Raw genomic sequence first — 24,145 nt, 5'->3', positions numbered from 1 at the left:
ATTATCCATGACTGGTCATGTCACTCACCCAACTGAACCACACCGAGTATGCAATGCACGCAGAACGCCTCCTGACAGAGCAGCACCTGAATGTGTCATAGCTGGCATAATCTGTGGCATACCCAGCAGAGCATCGTAATGCACCCAGCATCTACCCCTGGCTGTGACTCGCCCATTATAGTCATTCATGGATTACAAAGCATTTGCAAATAAGAACCGAATATATTAAGTCCATGTTAATTTTTCCAATTACTTAAAGTCCCGATTGATTGAATGTGTAATAAAATGGCTGTGATTGTGATGTGGCTAGTCTATAGAGTTGTAGAAATCCTTGAATTAAAGCTGATACTCTGCAGTTTATTCAGTTTAACCACGGTCATTATTTCATTTCAAATTGGGTGTGTTGGAGTGCAGAGACAAAATAGTTGTGCTGGTACCAACACATTACTGTTAAAAATACTACAAATCTGTGTACAAATCCTCTTCGTGGATGTGGTTTGTATCATTCTGGTCCATCTGAAATGATATATAAAAAAAAAAGGCCAGTATTAACATACAGATGAAATGTCTCTCAAAATGAGATGAGATGAAGGCTGTTGGTGCTGTGGTACTTCTGTTACCTCCAAATAAATACTGGTGCAGTACTGGCAGGCTGATGCACACAAGCATCAGAACTGACGCATGGCAATTTGATAAGGACATGAGAGATTTTGTTTCGCTGTTGTTTTGGTCGACTGTCCAGTTGTCGGATGAGTTCTGTGGCTGCATTTCACTGTGATTACATTTTGGCTGAGGCAGCTATGCTGAGACAAGATCTTTTTATTATAATTGAATTTAAAATGAAAGCTCAGTTCAGAAAATACATTTTGACCACCATCACTTCATGTAGGTTAGAAAATACAGAGTGTTTTAAAGCCGTCTAAGCGCTTTCCACAGGTGGAGATATGGTACAAGGAATGATGAATTTTCCTTCTTGGCATTCACCATTCCAGGGATAACATTCCAGGTCCGTGTCCCCATGTCCCCCCCACTTGTAAGAAAGTGCTAACACTCAAAGGTTTAGAATGGTGACTAAGGTGTATATTTTTATTTAGAGAGTTATACTAGTAGAGTAGCATGAGGTATTCATGCAGTACCTGCCTGGTCACTGCTATATAAGATGGTGTGTTTGATTTGGATTAGTCAGTAATATTAGCTGCTGGTGTAACACATGATTATTGTAAGTTTTTAAAGCATGCTGGTTATTTTCCATTGCTTATAATGTAAACATTAGTAATAGCTTGACTACAGTGTATTTCGTGTTTAGGAACCCACAGAACATAAACCCAGGCTACACTTATGAACTGAATAGTCTTCCTCAGTCAGGCTATTTAGAAAATGCATAATTTAACATCAGAAGTACTTATGCTTACAGTGTTTTCAGTTTTCTGTAAACTCAAATACTGGGAGCTCCATCTGTCTTTCTATTTGCTTTGTTGTGCAAGTCATTTATTTGAAATCTGTATGGCTCTAGGGAGTACAAGTCCTTCAGTGACATTCTCCTGGCACATCACGACACTGAGTCCTGGAACTCTGATACGCAGCATGATACTCTGACCTTCTTATTTTCCAACTAACATAAGTTCGATTTGTTTTGGAATAAGTAGTTTTCTTGCAGCTAGTGTAATAAATGAAACATATACAGTGACAGTTTAATAACAAACATCAAAAACATTTTTGTTCCCCCGCCCCATGCTTTTTTGCCCGTTGTAGAAACCGGAAAGAAGCGCCAAAAATAGCAAATAACCGTAACGTTTGCATTCTTTGACCACTAGGTGGAAGTAAAGTCCATATCTATGCGCAACAGGCCAGGTCAACTTCTTTTGATAACGGGGACCTTTGGGGTTTGGTAAGCAAACAATCCAGTCTAGCAATGCTCTGGTAAATCCCTGAGGGCAAATAATTCTATATGGTGTAATTTTCAAGGGCATTTGCTCTTGATTACATCACTTTAAGGAGAATAGTCTCAGTTTCTCACAGGCATAGATGACAGCATCCTATAGTTATTTCGCAGTGCTGACATTAATGTGATCTCAGTGTTATAAACATGCACAAGGTTTATTATTTTGTCTGTAATCTCTCCTAAAACCGCCGCACAGCGAGATGGCGATTTGTTAGTGTTGGGGGGCGGTCACGTATCAAGAAGGCAGCGTATTACCCCAGTTGCCGCGGCCTTGATCCAGAGGAATGGAATGGAGGTTAATCTTGTATCCAAGGCTGGAACAGAGAAATCTGGATTGTTTTCCATCGCAGATTTGGTGGATTGAGCAGAATGTAGGAAGAAATGCACAGAGCATGAAATAAAAAGGAGCGAGGGAGAGGCAGAGGGGCAGTGAGAGGAAAGAGTTTGTGTGACAGGACACTGATTCATCCCTCCGCGTGGCTGCATTGATCGACTGGCCACCAGGGCTCGGTGTAAAAGCGTGAGGATTAACAGACTGTCCAGAGGTAATTAATTTGGATGCTGGAATGGACTTCTCAGGACTGCTAAGTGTGCAGTGTTGCAAGGGCCGGAGAGGAGAGAAGCTGTGCTAGTGCTTGCCTGCACTTCTGGATTCTGTCTGTCTCTTTGGCACACATGCACCCGCGCGTGTGCGTTTGTCGGCAAAACTTGTTGTTGGTCATGAGGTGGGCACTAAGTGGCACTAAGCACTAAGCTGTGGTGCCTTCGTCCTCTCCCGTACCCCCACGTGTTCGACTTTTCGTCTGGTTGACGTGCAGTAACACATGCCACCTTTACACCAGGACCTGATGCAGCCTTCGAGGCAGGGCACAGCGAGAAGTGGAGGCTCCGAGAGCGCGTTAAATCGGGCACTGCCGAAGTCCCGAACCCCTGCTTAGGATGGTCCAATAGTGAGAAAAATGGTAGTTGGGTTTCAGGTGCTCTGAGCGATAACTTGATTGCAGTGATTAAATTATGATTAGAAGCAACTGGTGTGTTTCATTATTGCACACTCTCAAACAACACCTTTCATTTGTCAGGGTACAGGAACAGCTGTGATTTGCTTGTGCTCTCCCGGAATGCTCAACAGGAACAGCTACGAATGTCATATTGCTAAATGGAATTCATTATTTGTCGCCTTTTTTGCTAAATGAAATAATCTAATTGTTCTTTCCAGAATGATGATTATGATTAATACACTATTAGGTTGTGCAGCCTCCATACTACCTGAACTGACCCAGGATCAGCACTTGATTAGTTGGAATTAAGTTCACTATTTTGTACTGCTTCATCTCACGTGTTTTCAGGATGACGCACTGTCCGTTTTGTGAAGTGGTGTCGCCTTAGCTGAATGCATTTGACTGGCATTGTCTTAGGTGGTTTCATTTTTAGCATCATTCTAGCACTAGAATGTGCTAATTCAAGCAGATCAGTCAGGGCTGTGTGCATGTCTGTGTGAAGACCATACACAGGCTCTAGATGGTGACACAGTTCTGAGGCAGGACCCTGACCTTTTGACCTTCTGTACAGTGTATATTAAAAGTTGCTGCTGTATTTAATGGAAAAATCACCACCAGTATAATTCAGGTCGTGTGTTTGTAGTTCAGTTGCCTTTGTGCAGAGTAAAGCAGAATATGATGCTTATTAGATTTTTTAGTTCTGGTTCATGTTCACACAGATATATTTACCATGGAACCAAAAGATGTAAACAAAAGACATGGATTTGTCAAATCCTGATTGGGCAGCTTTTGACGTGTATTTTCTGACGATAACGACGCTGGGTTAAATGCGCTCGTAGACTTAGTGTATGTTGGGTAGTATCTTTGCCAGTTGAAAACACAGAAAGAGCTGGCAAAATCCATTAAGGAGGAATTCCACTGCTACTGAAACTGCACTTTGAATACTTGGGCATTGTTGTATGTTTTTTGTCCAGTATAGCACAGATACGCTTGTTAATGTTAAATGGTAATGAGCCATTGTATTCTTCATTTCTCCATGTTTGTCCTGTTCTCATTATCGCTACAACCATGCTGTTCTCTCACGCTGTTTAGGGTTGCATCCTGTAACATCACGTTCTGTGTTTTATCCGTTTATTGTCTTTTAGTCCGTGCTATGTTCATACTCCAAACCGAACCACACCAGATGCACACGTTCAGAAGGAGATGGAGAACGACCTGCTCAAGTGTTCTTGGTCCGCACCAGAATTCAAAAGGCAGCAGTCTTGCTTGCTCTAGCGAACCGTAACAGAACATACGAATCAGGGTTTGCTTTAATTGAACCAAAGCTGCCAAGTCTGAATACATCCTAAAACTCATTTATAGTTACATCTTGTTTAGTATTTTGCAGGTAGTGGGTTTGCTTAGAGCACTAGTCCTGATTTAGTCATTCTTCTTTGTGTAATGCACTGCACACTGTGTCCGTCTGCTTCTTCATAGATCCTGGGATGTTTTAAAAAGGGTCTGCTTTGATTTTTGCTTATTCAGTTAAGTAAGCAATATAATGTGTACCTGAGACACAAAAAGAGCAAACAACAAAACTGGAGGTTCCTTGACTTCTAAAGACTGCTAGTCTCTTTAGTAAACATTTCTGTTAATGTTTTCTGCTTTTATTTCCGATAAAGAACTTAAGTGTTTGTGCTTTCTCTTTAGCTGAAGTGTACATGTACAGGCCAGTATAATGAGACTGAATGCCATAGTTTTCATGGAACCTCATGAACAGCTCACAGTAAATTTTGTTCCATGTCATCGTCTTTGGATGCTCATCAATGTTAAACCAAGAATTGTGACTTAACCAAATGTTTACTGTTAAATTTGTTTAGCGTTAGTCACTTTTTCATATAAATTTTATATTTGCTTTTTTTTAAAAATCACTTTTAGAATTTTGCAGAGCGAAGGGCAAACTTCAGAACCTAATGGAGCATAGAGGAAGTGCGTTTCAGTGCACGCACGCACGTGCACCCGCAGACAGACACTCTTCTTCCCTGAAACTTCACCGAGAGCCAGTTGATCGATAGAAAGTGGTAGAGGAAAGGCGGCGATCGGGAGGCAGAGGGAAGGACTGTTTGCGTATCGTTCTCAGTAAAGATTGGATTTACAATAACATCGCCTCCACCCCCTGTCCTCTCTCTCCCCTCCTCCTAACAACCCCTTACAGCTCTTGGCTCCTGCTTGTGCCCTATAAAACACACCGAACATAAAATCCACAGGCACTTAAGAACTGTCCTTCCGAGAGGAGTGGATAGGGGAGGGGTAAACATCCTCTTTACACCACTAAATCCATCCATCTGTCTGTTCATCGATCCATCTATCCATCTGGTAAATGAGGGGGAATATACCGTCTCAGGTTGGTTTATAAAGATGCGTCGTATCATGAATAGCCAATTGCCACGGCCGAGGGTTCAGAGGGACGGAGTCACGTTCACTGATGTCTTTGGCTCACATAAGTATATGACACAATTAAATTATTAGGATGATCTCTGATTTCTCATGTCATTTGCCTTTTGCGGAATTTGGAAATGTAACGCACATGTCAAGGTAGGCAAGCTTCTGAGAGTAGCCTAAGGGAAAATGCAAAGCCATGTAGTTTGCAGTAGTCATGATTACCCACCTTCTCTCTTAATAAACTCAGTGCTAGTCAGGAGACTTTGACTGGAATTTCCCCTTATTTATTTATTTATTTCAGTGACCCCATAGCTGACAGCTCCAGTTTCTTTACAACAGGGCTTTAAAGATATTTCTCATCATCAGGTTATCTTTACCCACCAAGAGAGATTGAATTTGACATGTGAATTTGAGGTTTCACTCTCTCCATTTCCCTGTTAGCTTACTTTAATGGAGGCACAGGATTGAGTATTCTGGTCCACAGATAAAATATTCCAGACCCAGATTCCCAGAATGACAGAGGAATGATGCCAGATAAGAGCGCCGGCATCCGATCTACAGTAGATCGGAATGAGACTCAGCATCACATTTTTCCACTAGCACTCTAGATAACAGACCCTGGCTCTTTCTTTTTTTTTTTTCTTCTTTTTTTTTTTTTTTTCCCCTTCCCCCCCCCCCCCCCCCTTTCAATGATTACTTTTTGTCTTCCCCTTACTGACGGTGGCATTATCTAAAATGCCCCAAGTGCCTTCTGAACTCTATCGCCAGTGTAAGTCAAAGAAATGGTCCCGCAGTCAAACAGAGGGATGATTTAAAAAGCAGAGTGGAATGAGAGACGCGTTATGCTGCTTTTAAACCCTGCTAGGCAGGTTCAGTACACTGGATAGTGCACACGGAGACATGTTTCTCTAACCCACAGTGAGTGAAATTTACACAGCTTCCGCCTGGAGGATGTTGCCGTATGGGCATCCAAAAAAAAAAATTAAAATGTGTAGACATCCCTAAATAGGTCTGAAAATGTGTCTTATTTGTCGAAGAGCGTAAGCCATTAAATCTGTTATCTGTTGCAAATGAGGCTCGGCATTCTGAGCTCCCGGTTCAGAGCCCTCTCTCACTAGCGTAAGCGAATTTAAAATGAGTTCACACAGAGAAATCTCACATCTCTCAGCATATGCCACATTGTGGCTAATTGGAAGCCAGGCTTGATGGAGGGAAACAGTTGTCATGTGCCTAATAAATTCATTGCAATTGGAGGTGCTTACGAATTTTCACTTGCATGTGATGCAGTTTTTTTGGGTGGTTTTTTTTTTTTTTTTAGGTTTTTAACTTTTTTTTTTTTATCGTGTTTGGCAAAGTACTTCATTCTTTGTAGCGCAGTGCTTTAGAAATCATTGCATTTCTGGGTAGGGTAGAGTGATGGTTGTATTTTGTTGGAAATTACTCCAAAAGATATGAGCTCTCCTGTCTCAGAGGTGAAAAGGTGAATGAAATGAACAAGTCTGGTATTCATATTTATGGGAGAGTTAAGCGACATCTGGAAATCCTAGAATGTAGAATGCTTTGATTGAAATTCTGTTTGATGTATGACATTGAGGAGTGAACTCTCAGATGCTGAACCTGTAATGAATGGTCTGGTGGTTTTAAAACAAACTGAATGAGTTTGCAGAAAAGCGTGCATAGTAATTATTTCAGGCCTCGTTAAAAGCCTCCCACCCCTTCCATTCTCTCTCAATCAATCGCCACTTTAGCTCAAATGAAGGAAGCTTGAATGTTGGTCTTCTCTCAGTCTAATTAGCTTAATTGCCCCAATGTGGTAACTGCAGGAAGACGAGGCATGCTGTTCATCAGAGACGTCTTCCGAGAGTTTCTTCTACACTTCTGTTATGCTGTTGTCTGCATATTGGTTGAACATTCCCAGTTGGGTCTCGCTTGGTATAGTGTGAATTTGTGCAAAATCCTTCAGTGTAACAGGGCTTGTCCAAACCTGGGCTTCATCAAATGAAACTGATAACCCTGTGGTTCATGAGAGGTAGCCCTTCAGGTGGCCCTTTCAGTAGGTCCTAAACTACCAAGATCCCAACATTCAGCCTGCACTGTTAGTGTTTCTTTTGGCTAATACAGATGTCCAATCCATCAACGCAGTGCTCACACCAATTAGCCCAGACTAATTTTGCTCTATTGCGCACACACACACACACACACACACACACACACACACACACACAGAGTCTCTCATGCTAGCATATTCCACTGATGTTTTAGACTATATTGGTATGTTCCGCCTCATTTGGATCTTTAGCACAATCACAGACTTAATAAGACAATCATTTGACAAAGCAATCATTTGACATTATAAGTAGCCAAGAGATTTTGCCGAATTATCTGGAATTCTATTAAGATGATAATTACACAGATGGGGAACAGGTGCAAATAACTACTCATTGAAATTTAAGTAAAGAGTTTGCTTACATACAGAGAAAGAGCTTCTGTTTAAATCCTTTCTGTGTCTTAGCTGGACATTTAGACCCACACCCCCCTCATTATATTGATCCATTGTGTTGCTTACACAGGCATTACCACACTCTTCAGATTGAAGACATGTCTGCTCTTAAACACACAATCCATACACTTTCTCTCTTGCTCGTTCACTTGGCCCATTAACAGTAATGCCGTACCTGCCTGTAACTGATTTGAAAGTATTATTCTTGAACAGTTATGGTCCACTGGGTCCTTATGAACTGACATGGAGGTTTCATATGACGTGAAAATGCATTTATTTTTGAAAGCTTGGGAAGAACAGTTTATTGTCCTTTTGATGTAATTTATAGCTTGTTGTAAAACTATACAGAAATGCAGTTCATCACCACTCCTTTTATTGTGTGTGTGTGTTTTTATATTTATTTATATTTATATATATATATATATATATATATATATATATATATATATATATATATATATATAATATGCATACATACTACACTTTTGGAAAAACAAGCTATATTCATTGCAGAGAATTTTCCTTTGAGAAGTGAAGAACTGACAGATTCACTATTTGTTAAAATATTTCACTTTCACAATATTTCATAAAAGGCAGAAAAATTAAAGGGTCTAAGTACTATTAACTGCATTTTCCAACATTCCTAACATTCCATCTTTACAAGTGTTGCTTCCCATTTTTATGCAATATGCTGGGTACAAGATTGTCCACAACCATTTTAGAGACTTACTGTGTACTGCTCTACAACTCACGGCCCATACACAAGATGTCGCGGTCCCCAGTGTTACATTTTTTTTTCCAGTCCATATACTTCCCTGATTTCAGTGGTTTCAGTACCTTAAGGGTATGGGTGGATATACCACTTGTCCTGTTACATAGAGATGACAGTGACAGAGTTAAACTCATGGAAATCTTTGCTAACAGCTCTTTGCCCTTCATTGGATTCAGAATTTGTCTTTTTCTCCAGACTTTGTTTTGACGCCCCTTTCCTATTAGCTTGTATTAGATTTGTATGAAAATGCCTGTTTTATCTGTATGAGCCTGTCAGTTTGGATTGAATTGTGAATTAAAAAATGTTTCCCTGACATGATTGTCTTTTAAAGGGGGGGGGGGGTTGTTTGTTTGTTTTAAAGATCCTGACTGATTTCCTGTCTTGTTCTGGTTTTGTCTTTTGGAAGGAAAAAATAATTTTAATTGTTCCTGTATTTCTTTGAGGGAGTAAAATTATTAAACTTAACTGAGAGTGTGCAGATATACAGGAAACACCTTTTATATGATACAGGATAAATCCACTTTATTTTAAAATGGACATCTACCAAATACCTGTATTTTTATGACAGATTTCATTACCACCCTCTGCCCAACCTGCTGTTTCCTGACACATTCTCTCCTTTCCTTTTCTATCTCATTAAAAGGAAAGAAACCCAGTAGCAGTTTGAGTTTCTTCATTGTCGAAACTGTTATCACCCCTGTCAGTTCTCTGGGCTAGGAACAAAGTCTTCGCACAGCGTGCACAGGAAAAACAGGCAAGAATAAAAGAAAAGCAAACAGAGTCAGAATGGGGAGAATAAGGACATTGAATCTGAATCACAAACAAACAAATGACTTTTTTTTCTTTTTGTTTTCCCTTTTTGTTCTTGGTTTGTTGTTGCCATAGTACGTGTCCCAAAGAATTCGAAGGCACCCTTTTCCACCAGCAAATATATACAATACAGGTAGTAAAGCTATAACTATACACACCTGATTCCTCATTATACAACTTATTTTTATGCTAAAACGTTTACCCCTTAATATGACATATCTTAAGGATAACGGGTAATCATTGGTACTAAGAAGGACAGTAAATTTCACCCAATTTGGATAATGTCAATACCAAGAGTGGTATCTCTGGCACTTTTTTGTTTCTTTTAGGTGATACAAGCATATTCTAGGGACCGTTTTTGCCCCACATTGTATTGAATAACAGACAGACTGGAAACAGACTGAAGGAGGCACAAAGGGTATATTGGAGAAGGGGTGTGCCAAGTGTGTCAACTTGTTTCATGATTATGCATTTGACAATTAGGTCATTTCATTTTCTTGTGTAGGAGAAGCATGAACCATGACCTGAATAAATCAACACAAATCATTTAAAGCCCTTCACAGGGTGCTCTGGCTTTGCACCCATTGTTAAGTGGTCAATGACACATTTTGCTCCTTATGGAATATGTTTCATTTTTGGAATATATGGGCAACTAGGAAGTCTGATTAAAGCAGCAACTGAGTTGAATTCAAGGGTTTAACTGACTTCTTTATCATGTGAATTATGATGTACTTTACACTTTATTTGGAGAAATGTTTATTTAAAACAAATTATTCAGCCAACTTTTATGTTATGAATGACTATGGATAAGAGTGATATACAAGCTACTTCAGAATTGGCACACCCCCTACTTTGGAACCTACAGAAATGAACAAACCCCTACTTAGCTACTGTTTGAAAAGTAGTGGCCAAAACAGATGGGGGACAGTACAGAGGCCATCACGTGTAGGCATAATCTATATCTGGTATTCCTCCTTCTCTGTATCCACGGTTGGTCCCATAGCCTGGATTTGCTGTGTGATTGAGGGTGCTCCTGTAAAGTGTTGTATTATTTGAGGGAAAAATAGTATGAATGTATGTCATGTCCTCAACCTTTGCTTTTGGTTGCAAGGGATGATGGGCTGCCAGTGGCGTCATCTGGAAACCAGGAGTCCCAATCTCTAAGATTGAGTTGTCCTTAATTGTACCAGATTCGACGTAGTCATCATAATGCTTGCCACTACTACGGGAAGCGACAACATCTCGTCCGTAGACAGTGTGATCGTCAGCTGTAAGGTACCCTGCACGATGTCCATACCAGCAGAAGATCCCAAAAATTAAGAATAAGGAAACACATGCAGTTACCCCTCCTATAATCCCTGCAAGTGGTAAGGATGTTAGTTCATCTGAACCCTGTTCATCCTGGCCTTGGTCAGTACCAGGTTGAAGTTGGGGATAAGCTGTCTCTGTTCTAGCACAAGCAGGATGCTCATGCTCTGACTCAGAGTTCATATTTAACCCTCCTGTTGCTGTAATCGATGTCCATTTTCCCTTGTTCACAACAAGAGGCACCAAGCAGATAATATAACTTGAATGGGGTTGTAATTGAGTAAGTAAATACTCTCGTCGGTCCCCTGGGACCAGTGTCTCTGTAATGGAACCCATGGCTGGGTTGTTGCCTAGCCTTAACCATGACAGCCTGAAAGCTGAGGCTGGTTGAGCAGCCTGCCATGTAATATGGACTGTCTCTGGAGTTAAAGGCTTCACACTGATAACTAATGACTTGCCAGTAACCCCATCTGCACCAACAACAGAGCCATCCTGTCCCAAATCAGGGTACCTGTGCACAGGTCGTCTGGACCTGAGGGTAAATAGAGAACCTTGTGGAAGTGGAGGGGTTGTTGTGGTTGGAGTGTTTGTTGGAAAATCTCCTTGGTCTCTCTTGGCTCCATCACTTCCACCCAATCCACCACCTCCCCCAGGTCCATCTACCTCACATTGTTCCATCTGACTTGTGAGGTCCCTAAGAGTTTTGCCCCTGGCTTTTTCTGGACCGTGACAGGTTAGACCCCTGACAGTTACCGATGAGCCTCGGACATGCAACCAATCATGTAGCCAGCGTAGGTTGCAGCCACAATACCAGGGATTCCCACGGAGAAGCAGCTGTGAAATGCTGTCCAAGTCCCTGAATAAACCCCTGGGTAGGGTTGTGAGGTTGTTGCCTGACAAGTCAAGCTTCTGTAACCTTCGCATGCCTTCCAGGGAACTCCGTGGCATGTGCACCATGGCGTTGTCCTGAAGATACAGTCGAAGTAGATGAGTGCTGGGAAGGTTTAAAGGTGGTGACTGAAGTGAGTTGCGTACCAAAGAGAGCTCTGTTAAATTAGACAGTCGTGAAAATGTATCATCAGCTATGCGCTGATTTGCCAACAGGTTCCCATCAAGGAAGAGGCGTCTAAGGGAGGCGAGTCCCCTGAACGCGTGTGTTGGAATAGTAGAAATTCGGTTATCATCTAATCGAAGCTCCTCTAGTGATGACGGCAGCCCTGAGGGTATGCTCGAGAGATGGTTGCGTGACAAGAAGAGAAGTCGTAGCCGTGGATTATTTGCAAAGGCCTTTTCTTCAATACTCACAGTTGAAATTGAATTATCGTCCATGTGCAGCTTCTCGAGCAATGGTAAACGTGCAAGAGCAGCACGAGGCAACGTTCGTATATTGTTGTCCTGAAGATGGAGTTCACGCAACGATGGAGGCAGGTGTGTTGGAAAGTCATCGAGCTCATTGTCATAAAGATAAACTACACGAACAGTCATTCGCCTCTCTAACGAGACCGGTAGACCAGCGTTGTCAATGCGATTGTTTTGTAAATAAAGCACAGCTGCTGTTAACGGTAATGGTGGTATGATGCTTAATCCACGGTCGTTGCAGTAAATGAAACCATCGTCGCACCTACATGCTGATGGACATGGAACTTCACCTTGAAGCTCCGCCTCCCCAAGCGCAGCCTCAGTGATGGCAGCTGTTGCTGCAGCAAACTCCAGCACTTCGACCAATAATGTGAGGCAGAGGAGCAGCAGGAACAGCCAGTCTCTGAGCTCAATCAGGCTTTCGGCTGCCATAGTGTAGTTTTTCCAAACTCCTCAAACTTCTTGATGGGAACTCTGTTGTAAAACGTGTCCCTGTTTCCCGCCAGCACTGTTGGTCCCTGTGGGGATCAGAGAGAGACAGGTGAACAACCTGTGCTGAAGCTATTGTACGATCTTGACATGTAAAATTACAGACCCATCTCATCTACATTATAAATTATTCTCTTTTCTGTAATCCTCCCACATGTTAACTACACTTTTATACATATAAATGTCCATTGTGAAAAGAGGGAAGAAGGTTGAGCCAGATATGAGACAGCAAACTGTTTTCCTAACTCATGCTTTATTTGGATGATGAGAGAACAACAGATTGTATCCTTTTGGTGGAATTCTAGAAAGACGGAGATGAACAATAAAAGAATGAGATGGTGGAGAAGCAGAGAGAGATGATGTGACGTGATAACTGAATCGACTGACATTTGATCCCTGCTGCAGCTTTTATTTTGCATTTGGAATTTAAGGACAGACCCCACTTGGTTGGTACAAATTGACATGCATTACGTGATTTCAAAATTTCAAAAGACTAAATTATTCGCAGACTGCTTGGAAAGCCAAAGAAAGATCTCACTCTTCACAAACTGTGGGCTAAGATGATGGGTTTTGTATGGTTTCGTGTGTGTGTCCTACATAGGCCTCCATCGGTGACTTATCAAAGGGAAATGGAGGAACGAGGAAGAGGAAACACTTGAAATTAAGATGGAAATGACTTCTGTGCACTCGTTCTGCATCCTGTCCCCCCTCGGTCTAAAATGTACGCTTCTTCAAATGTCAAAGACTAAAGAAACAAGTAACAAATGTTCCTTTTTTTCAGACAGCTTAAAACATGCAAGTGCTGCCAATTTCGATGGTTAAGGGCTCAGACAAAATCATGCAAAATGTGACAGGTCACGGGTGACACAACTCCTGACTGTCACAAGACATATTGATAACGAATCGAAAGCTGGTCATGCTGGATAGCTGGATATTTGAACAAAACTGCTCCCAAAACTAATCACAGTAACACAAATGATCACTCTACGTCTCTCTGACATGGTGCTCAGACCAGCTTTACTGCTGAAGCCATCTCCAAAGTTGCATAATGCAAGCCTTCAGGCTGTGGTAGAAATCACGCAAGAAGTTAGTTTGTAATGAAATGCAGCATGTTTTGCACAAGCATACTACACCATATAAGTTCACTGTATGTTGACTGGATACCGCCCTTTCTGTCTTTCTTTCACACTGGCAGATACACAAAAGAGACCTGGCCAACACTTGTTTGTATTCTTGTATGTTTTTGTCACTCTAGGTGTATGTGCATTGTTCTCTGCTGGGGCCTCATTCTTTTTGCAGCCTGCTGTCTCGTGGGGCAGCGGTGGGGCTTGTTTGTGCTGTTGGCCAGGCCAGATGGGAGCTGGTTAGCTACCCCTTGGCTGCACCACACTGTTGCCTCAGGCAGCAACTTCATGCAAAACAAGCCCTTAAACAGAGCTAGCTACCATGCAAAACTGATCAAGTTGGTTTACACAGAATGATGCAGACTGAGATTTGTAGTGAGAAATAATTTTGCATGTGGTTTGCTATGCCAATTCAATGTATTTTGGGCAGGTGTGAGTGGCATTTTGGGAGGGGGAAAAACAAAAAAAAAAACAAACTTATTTGCCAAACAAATGTAATATATAAAAATCTTTAATTCAGATTTGTTTTTGTCAAATCATCTTTCCATAATTTCCATTGAATTTATGAATGTTATTTGTCTGTTGCATCATTTCCATTGTTGTTCATAAAATGAGGTACTTTGGCTGAAAACGTCAGCCTTAACTGTTTGTGGAGTATGTGTGTGTTTGGGTATTTTTAACATAAAATCATTCACCTGTCCAGGCTGGAAATGTTTGCGTTCCAACACAAGAGAAGGCAGGTACTGTGAGGGAGGTGAAGAGGGAATGCCAGAGAAAGCCTGCGTCAAGATGCCATCCTTTTGAATATCTAATAAAATGTGCTACAGTCTTGCCCTTTCATCATAATCCATTTATCTTAAGCCGACAGTAAAACAGAGGGGAAGGAGTGAGAGAGCGTACTGCTGTGTGTGCTGCTAGGGTGTACATCTGGAATCTTTCTTCCCTGGCTCCTGTATCCATCCCATTTTCTTTTTCCTTAAATCTTTCCTGTATTTTGCCCTTGTTTGTGCTTCATTTTTTAAACGTAGGCTATTAGGGGAGTAAATTTGGCTTCCGCTTCCTGACACTTTGTCTTCAATTATCTCAGCAGTCCTGTTTCTACAAGTTTTAGAGGTTGTGGGACTCTGGCAGCTTGTCTAAAATATTGCTTAACTTGGGAGCTCTGGGCTTCTCACTGTCAACATAGCACCTTTTAATTTTGCTGACATTCACTATAACACAAGAAATGTTAAGGAAAAATGTATCTTACCCTCTTGAGAATGAATTGGAAGGTCCTTTGCCTTGGTAGCAGCTAAGGAGGATTCGAACTATAATCAGTATTGAGAGGTAAATTATTTAGTTAGATGTCTCACTGCATACCCTCCTTCGTCAGTGACTGATTCCCGCGGCAGCCATTACTGATAGGGTTCTTGTTCAGTGTAGGCACTGAGACCAGCATGACTCCATCCAGAGGATGTTTTCCAGTCTTAATGAAACAAGGCAGTTACTGTTTCTTCCAGCTTGTAAAGCTAAAAGACCTTGTATCTGATGTTGTAGGTTGAAGCCTTTGTACATCCAGGGGCATTGTCAACATTTTGATTGTGTATCCTCACATCAGTGATGAGCAGGACTGCCTCAATTTTAAGACCTGTAAGGAAGACAAATCGCAACTGAGTGAAATCATTCATATTCACATTGTACCACTTTAAAATATCTTTGACCTTAAAGCAACCACTCTCAACAAATGGCAGCTTTAAAAGTCAGAGAAGTAAGGTTCAGTGTGCAGAATTAAATGGAAAATCTCTTTTATGGACTGCTCTAAGCCATCGGCCAGAGCAAAACAGGAATGCACAAACTATCTGGCTCGCTTTTCTCACAAGATGGTGACACTGTACACCACACAGTCTGTTTCATTGCAGTATTGCAAAATAACAGACTAGCTCTCCCTCTTAAAAGTTACAGATATATGAGTGTAGTAAGTTCATGTTTAAACTTGTAGGCTGGGCCCTCTGCATATTTGATTGCTCTGCATTTATGTTTACCACAACGGCCATCACGGGACCCCAACATTTACACCAGTGGCCGTTATCATCCTTTGCAGCGCCGTGTTATATTTCCCAGGCCTGACATGTGGTGGCTTTGCAAAAGAGTTTGTAATTTTTAAAGTCCCTTCTAGGACCCATTGACTCCCTATTTAACTGCTCTCCCACGTTCCAATCAGAAAGTAGCGGTGTTCAAAAACAATATTCCTGATGCGCAGCCTGCAGTGTGGGCTGTGCAGATGGAGGCAGGTGGAAATGGATCACTGGAGAGCTGTACCAGCCTGCGTGGGGAGACTGCGAACATTTTCCAGCTCTCAGGGTTAATGCAAAAAGAATGAAGCTTCACCAGCGTAATAATGAATGCGTGGGCTAATTAAAATCAATAATGTATTTGGGGATTTTTAGTTAATCAGTGCTTCTACTTGGCATGAAAAGGAGGGGCGAAATCAGACAGGCACATATTCGGATGCTGCTCAGCGCTCACTGAGATGCGTTTCCTTCTGTCCTTGGCTCACGGTTCACCGTCTACCATGTCACCTCTCTCTCGCGCTCTGTCTCTCTTCTTTCTCTCTGTCTTTCATGCTCTCTCCCATTGCTTCTTGCGGTTTTATGCTTTGTTCTCCCTCTCTCTTCTCACTGGGTGCTCTTGCTGCCCTTTTCTCTCTCTCTCTCTCTCTCTCCCTTTTTCTCTTTTCCCCTTTTCCTTCTCTTCTATATTCTAAAAGACGTGGATTCAGTGTGATAATGAGATCTGATGACCGTAAGACCAGCTATGACCTCTGCACTTTGCCCCAGACTGTGTGACCCCACAACAGAACAATTCTCCATTTTACAATAGAGTTCCAGTTGTGTGTATGTGTGTGTGTGGGGGGGGGCACTCTGGGATAATTGATGAATTCCCTGTGTGTGTTTATATGTTAGTACACCCGTGTGTGTGTGTGTGTGTGTGAGGTTGTTTAACTATCCTCTGCACGTAACTCCAAATTTCTGCCTTTCAGTTTCTCATTTACTATGTGGGGGAGAGAGAGAGAGAGAGAGAGAGAGAAAGTGAGTGAGGGAAAGAAAGTGGCAGATGGAGAGGTAAAGAGAAGAAGGAAGATTGATGAATCCATTGGAATGAAATTTGTAGACAGAAATTACTGTCAGGCAAAGTAGGGTTTAAGCCCACCAGAGTCTGAATTCACGACACTGACAATCTAGCGCGCGTGCACACCCACACACCCACCCACACCCCCACACACATGCACATATTCACCACTCCCTTGTCTTTGTCTCAAGATCATGAAAGAACATGAAAAGTTAATGGCCTTTCTCATCCCTCACACTGCTTTGTCATAAAATATTACTAAAGTACATCATAAAATAATTATTCCGCACCAGATCCAACTCATTATTAATTCAGGGCAGGGCTTGATGAATGGCATTGATATATAGACACGTAAACAGTGTAAACAAACAGAATATTTTGTGTTCGCGTCTGGTCACTAGCACGTAAGGACGATAATAAAGCACTCGGTTAATGTGATATGATTGGAATGCTGCCCTCAGGGGCCCGGTGCAGTACTGAAGACTGCATACGTGTGTGTACTGGAGGGGGTTGGGCCAGCCAGCATGTCCGCTTCAGAGGTAAGCGCACGACACCTAGGCCGCTCCCCTGAAGCCTGGGCCTGAACTTCAGTCATCAGGCTCGTCGGTCGTAACTCAGAAATCCAGAGCCCCCTCAAACATTCTAGAACATTCCACAGGCTCGCGCTAATAAATCCTCCACACCAGGATCATCACCTAATGAAGCTTCGGTTTCTGTATCAAAGCCGTCCGCAGTGCAAAGCCTAATTATGTAGCATTCAGAAGCAGGAGAAGGAAAGTAATTGCTACACAGAGGTGCTTTGACAGTTACTCTCCACAAACACCTTGATGAGAGGTGTCTGGAAACCAGGCCTTTTTTTTCCCCCTCTCTCTCCCTCCTACAGCTAGTGACGGCCTCGCTCTCAAACTGCCTGTGGCTCTGAATAATAATGTGTGTGCGCGTGTGTGTGTGAGATCTGATGATAATTGGCTAAAGGTAATCAAGGATAATTTGGCGATGGGAGGGAAAATCGGCGGGAGACGCACGGAGATGGAGGGATGTGACCAGCCTCTCAACACAGAGCTGCACACAGCAGCCTTTTTGCATGAACAACTGCAACAGTGAGGGGGAGCGGGAAAGGGGGGGTGGAGGGGGCGCGGGCCGGAGGGAGGGGGGCTGAGGGTAAAAGGTTAACAAGGCTGTTTGGGGCTCCATGCGTTTGTTTCTTTGTTTGTTCGTTCAGTTTTTGTTTTTCAATCGGAGCATTTTCATAACTGATTCCATCTTCACAGGCTATTTTTGACTATTTTTTTCTCTCTCTCTCCCTCTCTCTCTCACACACACACACACACACAAACTGAATATTGGTCAGCCGTAATGCCGTTAATGTATACAAGGCCTGACGTTCCCTTAAACACATTCTGTTGGTCCCTAATTTGAACCGGATGTACTTTCTCAGTCCCGTGGTGACCTCACTTGGACTCTGAGATGGGACTCTAGCGTGCTGTGTGCGCACGCGTGCACTATAAAATCTGCCTTCACCATCATTACATTTGTTTAATTCACTCCCCCAGTCTGTTTTTTAACATTGTTAAAGTGCCACTAAGGGGGATTGAGGATTTGTTTTTGCCCATTTAGCTGCTGGAGATGGGCCTGTTGTTGTTGGTTTTTTTGTTTGTTTGTTTTTCTCCATATTTCTCATGGTAAAGTTGATTTTGATCAACAATGATGGGCCTGTTTTATGTATCTATTTGACATAGATTCACAATGGTCTATCTACACACAATTTACCTCTGAAAGATTTTCTACTTGGGGCTTACTACTTATTTAATACTTACTAGGGGTGTAACAATATATCTATTTTAACTGGAACATTGTTTTAAAGGCTACAAAATGATTCTATCAAATAATGAAATATTATTCCCATGTTCATCTTGAGGTTTTCGTGTAAGCCGAACATTATAAACATTGTCAACCTGATGTTGCTGAAGTTTACTGTGAAATGAAGTTAGAGATGGCACTATACGAATTTTTTCGCACCAGTCCAATACAGATAGATGTCTTGCATTTGAATGGCGCTCGATATCGATTTTTCATTAAAAATGGAGAGAATATTTTTAAAGCTTCAGTCATTTGGTGGCTTTTTTGTGCACTCGCTCTCTCCCTCTGCACAGTATTGCTGCCTCACTCACTGACTTCTGATATTTACACTACGGTTCCTCTGCATTGCTTCCTCATTACTGAATGCACTTGTAATACCGCATCAACTTAATTATTTCTTCTTGTGAATTTCATTGGTAAATCACTGTTCTACCTGCTACACACCCCACACACACCAAGCGCCATGTGAGAAAACGGAGAGGCTACCTGTACAACGAATCTCTTTTAACTTCATCTTAAAACCATCAGAAATGTAATCTGATAACGATTACAAGATGATTATTCTTTCGAGCCAAAAAAATCTAAATCAGTGAGTTAGCATATTATTATTCAGATTTTATTAATCTTATTCAGATTTTCCAGTCCATCTCAAAACTCAGCAGGCTAATGGCAAACTCAGCAGCTCTTACGCGTTTTCATGTGGTTTGAATACACTAACTGAATTGAGAAGGAGGGCGCTTTATGAGCTTGGTGATTTATTTCTCCTTTATCTGTTATCGGGTTTCTGCTCCTTTTCCCAAACCCTGAACTTGCTTTACTTCACAGCCAAACTTTTTTTTTTGTTTAAAAGAACAGATATATAAATGGCCGCTGGCGTGGAAACCTGGTGAAAAGTCGCTCTCGCTGGGAGGCCGCTAACCCGGTCCCCCCACGCTGGGTTATCAAAATGACAGCCATGCAAACAATCACATGTGGATATGTGCATTTGAACGTTATAGTTTTAATCGTAAACGTGAATAAAACACTCCATTTAAACTCTTTGGCGGTGTATAAACTGTGCTCAGCCCGGCAGTTATCATGCGATTTGCTCAAACTAACATGATGGAATCAGATCAGTTTCCTTTAAAATGTCTTCCTTGATATCTGAGCCACCTTCTTTTGCTGATATCGACCCGTTTCTCATACGTGGTAATGAAACGCATTCGAATCCAAAAGAAACATTGACTAAAATTTAAATAATTTGATATGATTGTTTTTCAGCGGTCACGAAAACATTTGCTCCAAATGCTTCATGCATCTCCTACAACACTGTTCCAAATGGCTAAAAATATTTTTCAGTGCAAGTTGTACAGAATTGAAAATAATGCTTATGCATTGAGGAACCTTACTGTCAGCATCTACTATTGATGCTATATATTTTATTCAAATGGTATCACAACAGTTTCATCAAATCATGAAAGAAGGATATTCAGGTATACTTGAGTTCCTTATGAGGATTCTTCATATGGGTAACCAAAAAAGTTTGGAAAAGATATTATTAAATAAGAACTTTCGGCTGAGTAACTGGTTCTAGTTTTGGAGAGGCAAAAAAAACGATTTAACAGGGGCCTCTGTAAAATTAGATTGCTCTTACTGGATGTTTTGATCAAATTTATTGTATATAATACAGGTGTCAATGTTTATTAAAGGGATATTCCAGCTTTTTAAAAAAGTGTATTTTCAGTACGTCAAATGCTTGGTTTTAGAGTTGTAGACTGTACCAAAATGGTCTCAGATTTCTAGGTGGGCATAATTCTAAGATCGCAAAATTTCAATTTGCATTTAGTAACTATTGATTTCATTTTATATAGCGACCTACAATGTGGGGGTTTTTTTGTGTGTGTGTGTGTGTGTGTGTGTGTGTGTGTGTGTGTGTGTGTGTGTGTGTGTGAGAGAGAGAGACTTTGTGTTTTATTGCACGTGCATGTGTGTGTGTACAGTTCTGCTCTATGCTGAATGTATCCGCACATCTTCACACATTCTCTATAATCTTCCATCTGCATCAATTCTTTATCAGTACTACATGTCATATAAATACAGATTTGTTTCATTTGTTTCAGTAACATTCACCTTCTCAGCCTTGTTTGTGCAAGATTAAATACACTGCACTTCCAGAAGTTGAAAGGACATAGGCATAGGACAACAGGTAACTGGAGTGAGGCTAGTAGCTGTCAAGCTAGCTCCTAGTACGTTTTTAGTCATTTTTTAGTAAGTACCTCAAAATACATAATAATGCATAATAATATCCAATAACCAGAGGACATGCTGTGTTCTGTGTTCATGGTTGTAATAATTTCTTGAATTATAAATTGTGCCTTCTTGGAAATCTATTTCTTTTTTGCACCATTTATAACTATAAAGCCAACCATTTGATAATTAAGAAAACAGAAAAATAGAACACAATTTTTTATTTATTTTTTTGTTTAGGTTTAGTGCTGAATTATTTGTTTTAATATAGCTTTCTTTTGATGCACCTAAAATATAAATTTGTTCCCTAATCCAACTGTAACATGCAGGGAGGCCTAAGTTTAGCATTGCTTGCTACACTTCATTTTCAGGTGAGGTTTATATTATATGGATTTACAGCTATATTCACAATATTTCCTACTGGTAAATTCACTTGTTTTGAAGTGTGTTAGGAATTCCAGAAGAGCGGCCCATGCTGTATGTGCTGGTAAAGTTATTGGTGTGTAAGTCACTGTGATGTACACTATACAGTTACTGTATACTGGTGGACAGACATGAGCGTGTGCACGCGCGGACATACTCAGTCTGTGTTTACTGCTGTTGTATTGGGTGTTTTGGGAGCAATCTATATACATCTATTTCTATTTAAAAAAATGTATTAAAGGTTAAAACATTAATGAGTTGTGCTGGATAGGGAATTTAAAGGAATTTATGCTTCACTTCTGCTGTTGATCAGGTGTGTGTGTGTCCGTGGAAAGCGTATGTATTTGGTGTTGCCTTGTATGCATCAAATCCAATGGCTCTGAATCCGATCTCCTCCTGGCTACACTCACCCTGAAATAATTGTCACGTTGTCGGACTGTCTGTGCTTCAAACGCCTCTTGCTCGCTCACTCACTCACTTTTTCCCCCTTTTCTCCTCCCTCCCTTCCTTTCTTCTTCTGTCGCGTTCTCCGCCGTCGTTCACACTCACACCTGACACAGCGCTGCATGGATGCGGCCTATTAAATTTGATGCAGTGTTTTGCGACTGAAATAATTTGATGCTTCCCTCTCCTCGATTTCCTCTCTCTCTCTGACACTCACTCGCTCCTGGTTTCTCTCTCCCCCTGATGAACTGGTAAATGGTGTAAACAAAATTCTCATCCTCTCAGCCCTGTTCCAGTCTTTTCATCTTTCCTCTTCCTCTGCTCATCACATTAGTTGGATTATATTTAATCTCATTTCTTACTGTTACTTTAATAGTCTTTTCTGCATTTGAGTGCATATTCTGTTAATCAGTGTGTATCCTTCTATGAGACCCAACACAGCTTCTCTCTACTCACTTTGCCTTCTGTCTTTTCCTTTCTCTTGTCTTTCTGCAGTTGGAATTATGCATGGGCTCTTGACACTGGCTAGCAGAAACATACTGATAAATCCTAATCCTCTCTCTCTCCATCCCTCCTTTTCACCTTTCCATTTCACCTCTTTCATGTCTTCATATTCCCTGTTCTCTTTATTCTTTCTCTCTTTCACTTGTACCGTCTGTGCCTGTGTAAATGATCCGGTGACTGGAAATAAACAGGCAATTCAAACACTGGGGTCCTCTCTCTCCTGTGCTACAACTCGCACACGCACATGCTCTTTCAGACATCAAGCAAAATTGAACCGATAAACACACAAGCACAGTGAGCACGCGCGCGCGCGCACACACACACACACACACACACATACATATACACACACACACACACACACACACATATATATATATATATAATAATGATTCTTCTCTGTCCATAAAGTTGCTATTGATTTTATTTTTTGTATTTATTTCAAATCAAAACTCTCAAAGGTCAATCTTTACAGCATCTACTTTTGTGCCTTTAGTATAAAGCCAGTCCTTTTTATATTTAATGGGTTTTTTTGCATTTGGGTCAGTGAGCAAAGTTACCCACATGTTCAGCACACCCCACTAAGAGAGCAGCAAGTGAAATCAACCATGTTCAACAAGCTGAACAGGATTAGCCTTCCTATGGGAGGCCCCTGCACTTTTTTATATAACTCAATTAGAGCCAAACTACTACACACCATGCTGTGTGGTGGGGGGTGGGGGGGTGACTGTGAGTGAATGAGAGAATGCTTATGCATGTGTCTGCTCTGTCCATGTTACAGATAGCTTGATCACTTCATTGAACACAGTTAATTTTTTTGAATGAGTGTGTTAATTATTTATGTTTTGTAATGATATAACAGGCTTTTGTGTGGAAAAGTCTTACTTTAAAGGGGCTGAGCTCAGACATGCATGTTAGTCCATTTTAACACACTTTGTACTAGTTCACCCATCCTTGTTGCCGAGAAACAGCCCTGCCCCCTCTGTGCCTGATTTAAAATAATGTAAATTGTGTACGCTAAGGTCACATGAGGACATGACCGAATCTCAACTAGATCATGCTGTTTTGAACGGGTTCATGCATCCCATTATCTGTCCTGTGTGTAAAAGCTGTATTGTTTGGGTCTTCAGCTAAAGCTCAACAGGCCAAAACCGCATCAGCCCAAGGTTGGGTCGGAGTCACCTAAGATTCTGCTCATGTAAAACCACACAATACACATAAAACCACATAATACGTAAACCCACATGATTTGAGTGTAGTCTACGAGCTGCTGCTGTTCCTTTTTGAAAAGCTGCTATTCTCAGCCGCTGAACACATCTTGAAATTGCCGTCTTAAACATTTTTGAATGTGAGCTCAAATGACCAAGTAAAGAAAAGTAAGTAAATAAATATGAAAATGTGCTGAAGCTAGACATTGGAAACAAAAAAGACTGCCTTGTGTGAACAAGCGAGCACCCTCTGCCCTGGCGACTCTTTTTGCATGAACCGTGCACTTTTGCATGTGCCGGAGTCAGAGAGAACAGCAGCCCGCGGCACACAGAGCACCTCCGCTCCTCTCACTTTACCATGGACACGTTCGAGCTGCTAATGGCCTCTAGGATGCTCCATCACCAGCACAGTGGTGCTGTAAGAGATTCTTTGAGCTGCGGTTCACCTCGGCATGGCTGGCCCCCAGCACGAGCCACTTGCCTCGAGCTCTTACACAACGCGGCCTTTCTGCTCACTGTCCGCCACTCCCGGCACGCAGGCAGAAATCTGTGCGCGACAGAAGGGCGTTTGATTCAGCCGAAATAAATCACTCAGTGCCAATGACTAAAATGGCCACATTGATTAACGAACAAGGCTGACGTACATTTC

The 24,145-nt window shown here is 41.5% G+C and overlaps 2 protein-coding genes across 4 annotated transcripts in view; one reads left to right on the top strand and one right to left on the bottom strand.

The window, feature by feature from the left end:
• macrod1 (mono-ADP ribosylhydrolase 1) overlaps positions 1–24,145 on the top strand; it is a 62,034-nt gene that overhangs the window by 5,604 nt on the left and 32,285 nt on the right. The gene's annotated exons all lie outside the window — the stretch shown is intronic.
• flrt1b (fibronectin leucine rich transmembrane protein 1b) overlaps positions 8,296–24,145 on the bottom strand; it is an 18,929-nt gene continuing 3,079 nt past the window's right edge. The window contains exons 2-3 of the mRNA XM_081698801.1: positions 14,973–15,350; positions 8,296–12,628 (exon numbers count right to left, since the gene is read on the bottom strand). Of these exons, the coding sequence (XP_081554927.1) occupies positions 10,383–12,542 (2,160 nt within the window). The 5' untranslated portion in view covers positions 12,543–12,628; positions 14,973–15,350 and the 3' untranslated portion in view covers positions 8,296–10,382. The remainder of the gene's footprint in view (positions 12,629–14,972; positions 15,351–24,145) is intronic.

This window comes from Electrophorus electricus, chromosome 16, assembly GCF_041902795.1.
Source record: "Electrophorus electricus isolate QZ-2024a chromosome 16, ASM4190279v1, whole genome shotgun sequence".
Taxonomy (NCBI): domain Eukaryota; kingdom Metazoa; phylum Chordata; class Actinopteri; order Gymnotiformes; family Gymnotidae; genus Electrophorus; species Electrophorus electricus.
This window is presented reverse-complemented; position numbering and strand designations above follow the sequence as displayed.